This window comes from Gallinula chloropus (genome assembly GCF_964237585.1).
Source record: "Gallinula chloropus genome assembly, chromosome: 1".
NCBI lineage: Eukaryota > Metazoa > Chordata > Aves > Gruiformes > Rallidae > Gallinula > Gallinula chloropus.
Window position 1 is genome coordinate 18,282,935 of NC_140085.1, and position 12,876 is coordinate 18,295,810.

At 40.4% G+C, this 12,876-nt stretch overlaps 1 protein-coding gene across 2 annotated transcripts in view; it reads right to left on the minus strand.

The window, feature by feature from the left end:
* The window catches only part of EP300 (EP300 lysine acetyltransferase), a 64,211-nt gene that overhangs the window by 14,252 nt on the left and 37,083 nt on the right, over positions 1 to 12,876 (minus strand). For both annotated transcript variants that reach the window (XM_084270347.1, XM_084270346.1), the window contains exons 13-22: positions 12,629 to 12,784; positions 11,097 to 11,537; positions 10,378 to 10,566; positions 9,538 to 9,694; positions 9,091 to 9,209; positions 7,624 to 7,863; positions 6,972 to 7,060; positions 4,475 to 4,555; positions 1,955 to 2,011; positions 473 to 550 (exon numbers count right to left, since the gene is read on the minus strand). In XM_084270347.1, coding sequence (XP_084126473.1) covers positions 473 to 550; positions 1,955 to 2,011; positions 4,475 to 4,555; positions 6,972 to 7,060; positions 7,624 to 7,863; positions 9,091 to 9,209; positions 9,538 to 9,694; positions 10,378 to 10,566; positions 11,097 to 11,537; positions 12,629 to 12,784 — 1,607 coding nt within the window. The remainder of the gene's footprint in view (positions 1 to 472; positions 551 to 1,954; positions 2,012 to 4,474; positions 4,556 to 6,971; positions 7,061 to 7,623; positions 7,864 to 9,090; positions 9,210 to 9,537; positions 9,695 to 10,377; positions 10,567 to 11,096; positions 11,538 to 12,628; positions 12,785 to 12,876) is intronic.

Sequence of the window (12,876 nt, forward strand, 5' to 3'; positions counted from 1 at the left end):
TGATCAAGAGCTATGGAGTATCTAAAGATGACCAGATAATTTTTCACACTTAATTTGACAAGTCAAAATTTGACAAGTCAAATAAGTCAAGAGAGTGAAATTACCTGTTAAAGCCTTTACTGGTTACAGTTGGTTTTTTTAAAGGTAACAAAGCAATATTGTTTGTACAAAAACCAAACCAGTATAAAATTGTTACCAGAACTAAAGATGACTTTTCATGAAGAACTAGTATCAGCCCTCTCTTCCTCACATAGTAAGGTAAAAAAACCATTTAAGATTAGAAACAACTGTACAGACAGCACAGTAAGACATGACGCCTAAATTTGATGTTACCCTATGTATTCTGTTAAAATTTTCAGGTGTATGTGCAACTTCCATTAGATACTCTTTTTAATATAACCATTTTAAGAATGCTTATTAACTCTAGTAAATGTATTGTATTCTTGCTACTTAAGAAGGAGAAATTCCTCACCCAGAAGGCCAAATGATCTCATTATGAAGAACACAGATCTGGTGCATTTTTCTTCCACACTCTATACATTCAACAAATCTGTAGAAGGAAAAAAGATGAAGGGAAGCAAGGTTAGTAGTATCACTGCTTGTGTATCTTGTAACATTTTATTGCAGGAGTTCTAGCATTTATGCTCCTGAGCCTATTTTAACACACAAGGCACATATATGTTGAGAACACTCTACAGAATGAATTTGTCAGCTCAAGTCAGGCAGACTATGTAGGCACACATAACCATTTGCTTGTCTTACTACCATCCAGTTATTTATGTTTTTTTCCCCTCAAGTGAAGCCCTTCTAAGGATAAAATCTGTAAACTGCTTTTTGCTATAATGAAGAAAGAAAAATGGATTCCCAGGTCTCGGAAGCAAAGAAGCAGGAGAAATAGTTGGCTGTTAGTTGCCCCACTACGCTTGAAGCCTGGGATACAATGCAAATATACTGCAGAAAGGTGGGAAGGAAGAAAACAGAAGTAACGTCAAAGTCACTTTCAGAAGACTAGCAGAGATTTTAGGACAACTGGTCCTACTTTGCAGATGTTGGTGAATACAATTATCCAAAATAACTAAGGTTGCTTTGGGTATCAGGACAGTGAATCCTTTTGAACATATCTATTTATAAAAGAGTCTGAGGCTTTGAATGAATAGCTGTCATGTATGTAGGGCATATGGTATCATACTGTAAGTTAGGCTTGCATTTTAGCACCAGGCTGCGTCATCACTATAACAAAGGGAAAGAAATCTTACAAATCGAGTTACTGTTCTCTCCCCTTCTCACACCCCTTGTAAAACAGAACCAGCTGACTCTTATGCCCTTAGAAGGATGGGGTGGGAGGAATACACATCCTTTTTGCTTATTCATCTTAAAATGAAGGTAACATTTGCAGAGTACCAGCATAGGTGCATCATGCAGGAACGTGTAAAATGGTTTCAAAAAAGCCATCAGGAATATAAAGAAAAGCAGCTGAGTCACCATCCTCTTAAATTTACTCCGTCTCTACAGTTCTGCTTTCAGAGCAGTGCAGAAAAGGCGGGTTAACAACTCTCCCTTCTACTACAACCGCCTGTAAAAGATGATGACTAGAAAAGCCAAAAGCACCAGAAGAGCTACTGCCAAATGACCCAAATCAGTTCTGAGATGCGAGCATTTGCCACAACAGGGTTTCACAGCAGTTATCTGCACTCATCTTTCTGTTGAATCATCTTTCTTTGAGACAACAAACTATGCTAATTTTGGCCCATAAATACAGTGCTACATATTTCTCAAGTACAGCTGTGGTGGTTTGGGTTCTCAGGACAGAATGCCAGATACGCCACTCACTGAGCAACCCCCGCCAGCTACATGAAATTTGGAAAACATTGAAAACCAAAGCTGACAGCGAATGAATAACACGTATTTTACAGACCAGCTATCGTGAGGATCAAAGTGTGACAGCATTACTTACAGTTCAGGGTCCAGTGTATCATTTTTCCTTTTTGAAAACTGTTCTTTGTTTATCGTGCTACGGAGAAACAGGCAATAAAACTCAGTTTTAACACAAGACAACATCCATTCATGCCATAGCACACACATCCACACACCAAAACAGAACTTGGCAAGCAGATTTTTTTAAATACTCACTGGCACTACAGGGAAAGGAGTTGCATTTCAGAGTGACAGACAACAAAAGTATACACAACCCTTGACTCTGCCTGTGGAAAACATGCTTTTCTATGGACAATAGCTTGTAAAGAACCACATTGCTCCTTTATTTGGTTTTATTACAGGATAAACAGTAAAACTTGCTGACATTCAAGTTTGGGACCAGTCTGATTGGTATTCCAATGTGAAAGTACTATTTGATATGCCCCTCCGATATTCTGAAAGCAGAGAATTCCAATTATCTTTGATTACCAAGAAAGGTAGGTTATCTCATTTCAGATTCCCCTAGCCTTCCTCCTAGATTAACTTCAAAGGATAAATTTCAGCTTCCAAATCCAGCACCTCCAACCCAACCATTACTCCGCACTAGCTTTCCTTTCCCCAAAGCATTTGCAAGGCTAGAAATTCCATCTTTTTGACAGTGAGGTCTCTGATATATTTTATACCAATCTGGTTCAAAACAGTCAAGAATAATCATATAATACCACCCATATCTCTGAGGTAAACAGGGTGCTGTAAGATGTGAGATGACCGGTACATGCCTCTCTGAGAACCAATGACAGTAACACAATCTAACTTGCATGAGGTGAATTCATTCTCCTATCTTTTCATTTCAGTGTTTATTCTGAATAGTGCCTCCTGCAGAGTACTTGAAGATCCTTATCAGATCAAGGAAGGTTCAATCTCCCAGTTACCTCAAGCTCCAATATGGTGAGTGGAACTGTAAAAAGGACTTAACATATATATTGCTAATCTTTTTTGCTTTTGTTCATTTAACTATAGGTTGTGAGAAGAGAGGGATCTTTATGCCCCAGTAAAATGAGCACCCAAGAGAAAGCCTGTAAGCAGGTCAGGGAACATTCAAAAGTGTACTTGCTCCTTGTGTGCAGCCTACAGCTTCCATTTTCACTGCACAACTACTCAGCATTTAAATCAGCTAAAAAAAGAATACTAGGAGCTGGAAGTACATTCTTGCCATTGCTTGCATTCAAAGAGCTTTTGGTTGTTTTCATTATTAAAAAAATATTGTATTCAGCATCTGTGCTTTCAAATCTAGTGTAAAAATCAAAAGCACTCTATGCTGCCTTCTGCCATGCCTCAGAAGGTTTGTGGCCAACCTTCCCAACTTACATGTAAGAGAAAGACTCTACTCAGCAGCTCAAAAAAAATATATATATACATGAACATATTCGGCAGTTGTTTATACACAGATTTACAAGTATATAGATATTTGCTTCTCATGTAAATACTTCATACTTCACATCTTATATTAACAAAACTGGACAACATTGATTCAACTTTGGGTCTTTGGTTCTAGTTGAGTAGTAATCCACGCTATCCACTGGGACACAGCCCACTGCACTGACAAGCACACAAACATTACTGCTTTCTTTTTCCTTCCAGAAGGGCAGATGTACATCCTACATCTTCCCAAGCTCCAGTGGATGCTTTCACTACTGTTCATCCAGCAGCACAAGCAGAGTTTGGTAAAATGCTGCTAGAGACAACAGCTACTTCTGATGGAAGTTAAATCTGTTTGTCTGGCTACCAGCTTCAGCAGCTCTCCCCTGACTTCAGGCTTTCCTAAGTTCCTCACTGGCTTCTGTGTGCAGTGTTCCTGAAATGCTCTCCCCTCAGAGAGCTTTCTTCAACACTGCTCGGCGTTCATCTGTCCCTCAATGGTTTCCTTAGTCTCCCCAAATTCTACTTCAAGATTTTTTGGGCAAGGTGTAAGGAGGGTTCACCAGAATGAGACTGTCCCAGAAGTTTCCTGCCAGCATGGAAAAGGCAGCTAAACCTATGCATGGCCTTTTACCATGATCTCCTTAACAACTGCACAGTATTTCTCATAAGCAGATGGCACTCCAACAGTGAAATATTTGTGTGGCAAAAGGAAGCTGCCTGCTTCTGATTTGGATGAAAACCAATCTGAAGTTGAATATAAGTTTAATAACACAGCCAGTCTATAAACAGGCTGTTTCAGCTGTGTCATCTACCTGCTTGCAGGCAATAGTTGTCTTTCTGCTGGGGAATACTTTCACATTTTGTCAGAAAAAGAGATTCTGTTCTTTCCCCTCTATTGGTATAGTTGTAACTTTATGCACCAAATGCCTATTTCTCACTACAATTCAGTCAGCTCAGATTTTAAAGAAAAAATCATTTACAGCACAAGTCCAGGCTTTTATGAAAAAATCTGGTCCACCCTCTACCAGCCTACAAACAGTAAGGGCTTCCTAACACTACACTCCTTCCCTCTGAGAAAGCACCACTGGCCAGGACACAGCTTATAATTGCACAGCTCAAGCAAACATGAGTAACTCACGTTTGAGGTTGTGATGGGTCATCTCCCAGAGAAACGCTCTCCCCTTGGATTTCGTTGAAGCACTTCTCACAGAAATGATACCTGTCAGCAAGAAGGCCATATTTGGGTGAACTGCTCCGTCCATACAACACAGCCCAAGCCAAGCAACGGAGCCACCAATCACAGCAGGCCAAGGAAGGGACAGGAGCAGAGAGCAGGTCATCAACGGCGACAGGGATATTCAATGATGCAGATTTATGGGCCCCACATTGTGTTTGGTTGGTTTGGTTTTTTTTGGTTTGGATTTTTTGGGGTTTTTTTGCGCAATCAAAGCCAAGTGCAGACAATGACAAGCATGAAGGAGAAAAAAAAAATAACACACAAAGAAATGGGGGTTTGCAGGACAAAACAAAAACACAGAAGCAGGACAAGACAACACAAAGCAGAAAGCCAAGGCAAAGCACAGATTAGCATTAAATCTCTCAAAATGGGTTCACAAGCAGCAAATGATTAAAGCAAATTAAACAAGAGTATTCCATTTTAGCATACCCATACCCTCTTCATTTTAATAATCCATGCCACGTACAGCAAAGAATTAAAATGAGAAAGGGAAAAGAGCAGAAGGAAGGAAGAACTGCTACTCTGACTTGTTTATCAGCACAGCAGTTCTGTTGGCAGGAGGATCTGCAGGAGATCAATGGAAGAGGGATAGTCTTCCATCTTAAATGTATAAATGCTGAAAAGGCCACAGGATTCTCTCCCAGTTGAAAGGGAAAGCTAAACATCAGAAGCTTAAAGAACAGTAAAAATCCATCCTCAAAAATCTTACAGACATTATAGTACTATCAAACTGTACTTTAACTGAATACCTGACATAAACTACACACATATAAGGGTCTACATTAGTATGATTCTGCCATAAAATCAGTCTAGAGTGTAGAACAGTCCAGGTATCAATATAACAAGCATTACAGAGAAAGATTTCATTTACACTTCAATAAATGAGTGATTAAATCAAGATTCTACCCCAGCCCTCAAGAAAGTTCTAAAACTGTGGCCTCTCCATTACTAAGGCATGTTAATTGTGTACACAAGACAAAAATAAAAAGAAATAGAAGAAAATCCAAATGGATTTATTAGAGAGCTACACAAACCAATACTATAGAAGCTGTTAAGCTAAAACCCAACTCTCGCAGTTTTCATCTGCAATAATGCAGAGTACTTCTGGAATTGCACATTTCAGTCTATAGATACACATGTGTAAGTAACAATTTACAAGTCACATGTACAAACATGTTACAGTGCAAACATTCCCTTCTAATGTTGGAAAATATATGAAGAATATAGAATTTTTGCATTATAGTCTTTTGGTCCATCTAGTGCTTGCCCACAGATAAACGTAAGCAGAAGATACTGACTTATGATTCAAAAAGCTCTACACTATCCAAGTCTAATGGTATAATAGTGGGATACTATACACTCAACTTCTACTCCACTCTTAAAGACCTCCAATTCACTAATGAAACCTTTAGAAAGTTTAAAGAAGGTGAAGATGACACTTCTGCAGCTCTCTGGTTGCTTTCACCTGACCAGCTGCTTAAGAAAACTACAATTATTGCAAAATCTTTTTGGCTTTCAGGTAAAAGCCTTAGTATCTTATTTACTTATTTTTGTTTCTCCTGCAGGGTTTTGTTTGTTGGAAAGAATGGACAGCGGGAACTATATTGAGGGAAGTGACAGAGTTTGGAGGTGAGCAGTGCTCTGCTCTAACAGGCACATATTGGTGACAGGCCAGGGGATATGAGAATGCTACAGAACATATTTCCCTGCTTCTTCCTGCCTCGTTTCCTCAATTGGCAAAGTAACACCTAGCAAGAAACCTTCTTTCAGAAGTCAAGTTTAAATCCTTTCATAAACCCCAAGTCAAAAAAATATTCAAAAGAGCAGTAGAAGTGACAGCTCTTTACACAGCTGCTGACAGCTAGTGCAAGGCAGCTCCCGTAAGGCAACTTGGGGAGAAAAAGCAAGCATCAATCGACTGAAGATCTGAATACACAATCTTCCAATGAAGACCTGCACCACAAAAGTAAGTTTACTCTTCAGTGTTAACATCATGAGGCTTGCCAAGTATAAGTAGTACTACAAGCATTAATACACTTGCTGCATAGTTTACTCAGTGTTCTGCAGGAAAAAAATACTGGTGCATAGTAGGAAGCAGAAGACAACAGACTTGTGTATTTGATTTGTAGATGACTGACGATTTAATAACTGCTGGATAAAAATTTAGTAAAACATCATGTTTCTCCAAACAAAAGGGAAAGAGCAAAGACTGTAATGGACTTCTGCAGAAAGAAATCATTAACACACAAGGTAAAAATTCAAGGGTACTTCCAGCAAATTTTAATCTTAAAACACAAAGGTGTAGACATATAAAGAGGGTGTATACGTAAACACATGCACGCCTTTTAACAGATTGATTGCAGCATGCACAAAATTGCACCAAGTGATCTTTCCTTACCTGTTCTGGTAACTGTAGTAAGTGGCATCTCGAGGGATTGTGCATAGCTGTTTGCCATAGCAACACAATGTCTGTGGTGAGAACTCCAACTGCAAAAAGAAATGGGTCGTCTTAGCACTCATACGTGTTTTCACTTGCTCTCCATGGGAAGCAAGTGTGACCCAGACAATGATCATTTCCACTTTATTCTGTGCACAGATCTCAGAGTACAGCCAGTGCATGAAGTGCTAGTCAAAGACATTCAGTGGGCTGTTATTTTCAAGTAAGCTCTTCTCCAAAGATGGAAAGTGTATCAGAACAAGACAATGGAAACACAGAGTCTCGACATACAGTGAAATATTGCCCTTCTGCAGTAACCCACATCTGTTTAATTTGCAATAGCAAACAGATATTAAGCAAAATAAGACATAAGTTAGTGACTTGTTTCCCTCAAGGGCTTATATAGGAATAGATTTAAGCACTAGATAGAATGAGAAGATCCATAAAACCCCCAAAAGCTGATTACTCAGGATCGTTAAGTCCTGGTAAACTTTCAGATTTTTTGGCTTTTTTCTTCGCACCACGACTCCTAACAATTGCAACAGCTGTATTTCCCTTCCCTCCCCGCCCTTCAATATCAGGAAGCAAGCAGCAGAGACATTTGTTTTCTTACCTTTCTTCCACAGCAGTAACCAAGGCTCTGCATGACCGGGTCGATTTCTTGTTCGAACACCTCTGCCAGTTTAGAGCAGTACTTGTATACCCGGGATGTTTTGCGGTTATACAGCCAGGCATTATTGAACATAAGCCAGATGTCATCTACATATTGCCATGGCTCCTGATACTGTCCTGTGTCTAGCTTCCTCTTGATAGTAGAGAGGTCCATGGGGTTCTTCACTATGTCAAAATAATCCTGCAAGAATACACAGTGTATCAAAACCTGCCTACAGAGCTATGCTGTGACACCACAGCACGCACACTCTCTGCACAGAAATTCTTCTGCGGCACATTGAGAAAAAGAGGTCCCTCCCTGACTTGATTGTCAAATCGCTTGTGGCACACAATGAAATTGCTAAGCAATACCATATCACTCCCCAGTGCTTCCTTTCCATTATTCCTTTATTTCTCAGGCTCTATTGCTCTACCACTTCTGAAGCCACTCTAATTTTAGTCAGCAAAACAAGTACTACAAGAAGTAGGAAACGGCAATGGCTTTGCAGCCACTGTGATCTGAGAATATACACAAGAGCATTAATAGAAAGCGACTGGTTTCAGTAGACCAGACAATGTAATAAACAAAAAGAACTACTAGATGATAAATATATCATGCTTCCTCTAAAGAATGCCTTTTTCCAATTCCCACCCAAGCAGTTACAGAACCACTTCTACAAAGTCCTCAGAGTATGACAGCCAACTGAGAGCTCATTAAAGAATATTAGCAACATATATGCCTGCTTATAATACAGAAAGCCTTGAATATTTGCAGTATCTAGCCTAAAAAAACCCACACATGAAAAACTAACAAACCCCCTTTTGCTTCAAAGCAAAAAACATTGCCTGAAGCACCTAAGGACATCTATTTATATACGTTTGTGTATACATAGTAAAGTTGCATGGTTAATCTAGAGAAATTAAAACACAGATCCTTGAAGAATAATGTCTTTTGAAGATAATTCTAGAACAAGCAGAAAATTCAACTGAAACACCAGAAGTTTAACAGCTTCCTCAATTTTAACTGATTAATAATCATTGATGGATTATTTTGAAGTGGTTTTGATCTGCTCAGCTTCCCATATATTCAGCCAAATTTCATATACAATGAGAAACACCTATGAAATTCAGGAATGGAAGCATCACAACATGAAGCAACATCCACGAAAAGCCCACATAGCACTGAGGATCTGTTGGTAATCGCTTCAGTGTACAGTGTACCTGCTTATTTATTGATCAGAACTGATTGAGCTTTGGAAAAAACCCACATTTTCGCATGTCAGACATTTTGTTTCACTGCCTAAGATAAACCTCTTCAAAGGCCTCAATATAAAAGGTGTTAATAATATATATTTAAGCCTGTTCTCAACAGGTATAGCATAGTATCTTGGAATTAAAGCCAGGGAAAGTATCTTGCTAAGACACTCACAGGAATTCCTAGCAGCTGGGGATCCACAGGCTGTCGAAATGGAAGAGATTCTGGATCCTGCCGGTAAAGTGCCTCCAGTGTTGGCATAAGTGCCTGCCGCAACTCTTCTGGCTTGAAAACTTTTGAAAAACAAATCAACATTAGAAAGATAGCAGAAACAGCTGTAAGGAAGAAACCTGCCTGCCTAGATGATCTGTAACTGAGGAGTATTTAAAATCTCTACTGTATTGACAATGTTACTTAAGGCTTAATATCTAATACTAAAGCCTTGAAGAACTTGCCCAAAGCCAATTACAGACACATGTATTATTAGATGTTTCTGTCCAGAAGTCACAAAGGACAATCCATATAAGCCTCCTAATTACCAAAAATTGCTGGGGTGTTTTCACTCAAGAATTTATCTAGGGAGATGCAGGGAATTTCAGTCAGAACAATATTCCTGCTTACTTTTTTTCTTAGACTGCCCAGCTGCCGGAGAAGACTGAGTAGCTGGAGTAGTAGGTCTTTCTTCCCCCTCTTGTATTTCTGTCTTCACCTCGGATTTCTTCTCATCTTGTTCCATTGGTTCTGGTTTACATTCCTCCATGACTGGTTCTACTTTAACCTGGAAAGTAATTTGGAGACTGTCACTTAAGCCTTACATCAAATCGTCCACCCACACTTCTGTCCTTTAAACTCATCTGCCACCCTGCCCACCACTCCTCCTTAGGATTAAGGGCATCTACTTTCTAGCCAAAACTTGCCTAAAACTTGAGCAGGTGTGCTAGAACACATATTTAAGCATTGCAGTAGTAGCAATGATCAGCTGCTATTCAGTTCTGAGCACACAGGTGTTTATCCAGCTCTTCAGGCAGGTCTGACAGTCTCTCCTAAACTCGTGCTGTAAGGGTGACACTGTTGGTGGCCTCACTCCTAGCTGTCCTTGGTGACAAGTTGTCAGAGCCCAATAAGGCAGCCCATCATGTACGTATCTGCTATTCTAACATTTAACAGCTGCCAATAACATCTGAAGGACTGACCTTAGTGCCCTCTTACTCTGGCATTTACACAAAAGCCTCATGGCTGCAATCACGTTACCATGGTCCTTCCTGTGGCCACTAACTTCTACCACCATTTCACCACAAAACAGAGACCCTTCTTTGGGAAGAAGGGCCAGAAAACAGCAATCAAAGTATCACAGCAGTAGGTAGCAGCAGGTGCTGAACCCTGGAAGGAATGGCTTGCGTGGAAACAGAAAGCATCTAGCAGCACTACACGTTCTACCCAGCAGCTAAATGAGAATCTCACCTCAGATTTCTCCTCCATTGGCAGCTCTGTTTGTTCTGGTTCCCCTTCATCTGTTTTAATATCCATTTTCACTTCTTGCAAGGGTGGCTGCTGCTGCTCTGGAACAGGCTGCTGAGAGTTCACCTCTGTGCTGCTGGTGGATGGAGGGTTTGATACCTGCCCATCAATGCTTACGGCTGGCTGTGAAAGCTGATGGAACAGAACACACATTACAAACAGGCTTCTAATGAGCTTATTCTTACTGTTCTAATCTACCTTTTACCTACACTATGCTTCCACAAAGTATAATATGCACTCTAGTCCTTTCACTTGCTTCGCTTGAACATACTGCTGCACAACTACAACTACAGAAAAGCATGCAACAGAAACATGCACTGGAAGGCCTAGCATGTAGACAATTACATGTTGTTTTCCTACTGTACACCACCATTACACATAAGGAGACCAAACTGAAGGCCTCGTCCATGTTTCACAGTGAATTTCAAAACATGCACTGTAATTCTGAGAAATGCTCCCTTCTGGGAAACACCAGATCATCTATAGACATGTCTTGATGTAAAAAGGTTATTTCCCCAAATGCAGTAATCCCTTTTTTTATATTAAATATACCAGGAGCTACCTCCATTATCACAGACTCTCACAAAAATAAATATCAACTGAAAATTAGACCTAACACTTAAAACATCTGAAGGGATAGCACAATTCAAGTACTTCCTTACTGGTGTTGTGGGGTGCTGAGGCTGCAGCGGTGCTGTTGGTGTGGGAACAGATGCAGTCGTGCTCTGCTGGGACAAAGGCTGCTGCTGTTGCTCTGCAGAAGGGGTAACTGGAACTGGAGGCTGGACCTGTGGAGGCAGCTGTGCCTGAGGAGGCGTTGGAGTCTGCCTTTGAGGGGGATGCATAGTTTGCGACTGTGGTCCAGGTGGCATTGCCTGAGGAGTAGGTGTGGAGGCAGTAGTGGCAGCAGCAGCTGCCTGCTGTTGCTGTGATCCCATGCCTGGGGGTGTGTGGTGAGGTGTTGGGGTTCTACTAGGTACTGGAGAAGGAGAGTTTCGGTGCATGGGAGGCTGTGGAAGAGGTGGGCAGTGAATATGGCTTCCTTGAGAACCTGGAGCCATTGCAGGAGAATTCACAGGACAGGAAGCGCTGGTCATTTGTGCCTGAGGGAAGACAAATACAGGTTTGTGATGACTTGAAATAGGAAAGGGAGGAATTACTGTCAAATGGCTGCCTTCCCACAGTTACTGCCATACTTTTAAAAATGTGACAAATTAACTATTTGGTTTGTTCTTCTATAATTCTATCTCAAAAGGAGAAATAGTCTATTCAATTTATTTTGCTCCACACAAACATAAAGCTGTTTTAAAGTTTATTCAGCTCTAAAAGAGAGGTTTCAATAGATCAACCATTCTTTAAACATATTTTGACATGTTTAAAGAACAGCAAACCTACACTTCCAGTTCACAAAATATTTATTTCTGAAACTGCAGATTTGTACATCCTGAACATGGGACAACGTACCACAGAGAAAAATTGCATTCAAATACACTAGTGTGCCCATACCCCCACCCCCAAGACTACAAACTGAATTTATCAGAAATGAGTACAGCTGTAACTGTACCATTGCAAGATTACAAAAAAAATAAAAAAAGAGAATTGTATTGGTCAAGGAAAAAAAATCTTGTCACTCCACAATAATCTTGCCTGCAAACTAGGAAGAAGCATCAACGAGAAGCAAACTGACGTTCCCTACTTCTTCCTGGCCTGAAAGGTTCTTGCTGAAAAGGGAGAGGGAAAGGACAGAAAGGAAACTGCTAGACTGTAAGTTCAGATCTTCAGTAGCGATAACCCTCCTATCCCCCAAAGCCAGTAATACACATTGGTCCTGGAAACACATGCCCTTTTATCACTTATTCTACCACAATCTTTTACTTTCTCAGGCTCTGCTGCCTCACTGTTAAGCAAGAAATTCTTAACTACTGCATGCCGAGTAACAATCTCTTCCTTGCTCCATAAAACCAAACTTAATTCCTGTCACACAGACATGCCCGAGAACAAGCCAACAACGTTTCACCCTCACCATTCCCAATGCTACTTCAGAAAAATTCAGAATCTCAATGAATAAATGCACTTGACTATAATTCCAAAAGCATCTTGAGAAAACAAGTTCTTCTCCATTACTACTAACTGAACAATGAAACCAGCATATGACAGAGCCCACTGACACTGCTTCCAGAAATTGGAAACTTACTTGAGAAACTGGTGTCTGATTGCCAGGCTGAGTCATAGGCATGCTTGCTGTGTTCATTCCCGGGGAAGAAGCAGGGAACGGGGTCTGTTGTAGAAACTGATTCTGACCAGAAGGCTGGCCAACTCCTGGCTGCTGCATACGTGAAGGAAATCCCATCTGTTGGAAAAGAAAGGAACTCACTTCACACAACATGCATACACCTCCATAACATTTACAAAACAACATTTATCTGGTTGCCAAAATTGATG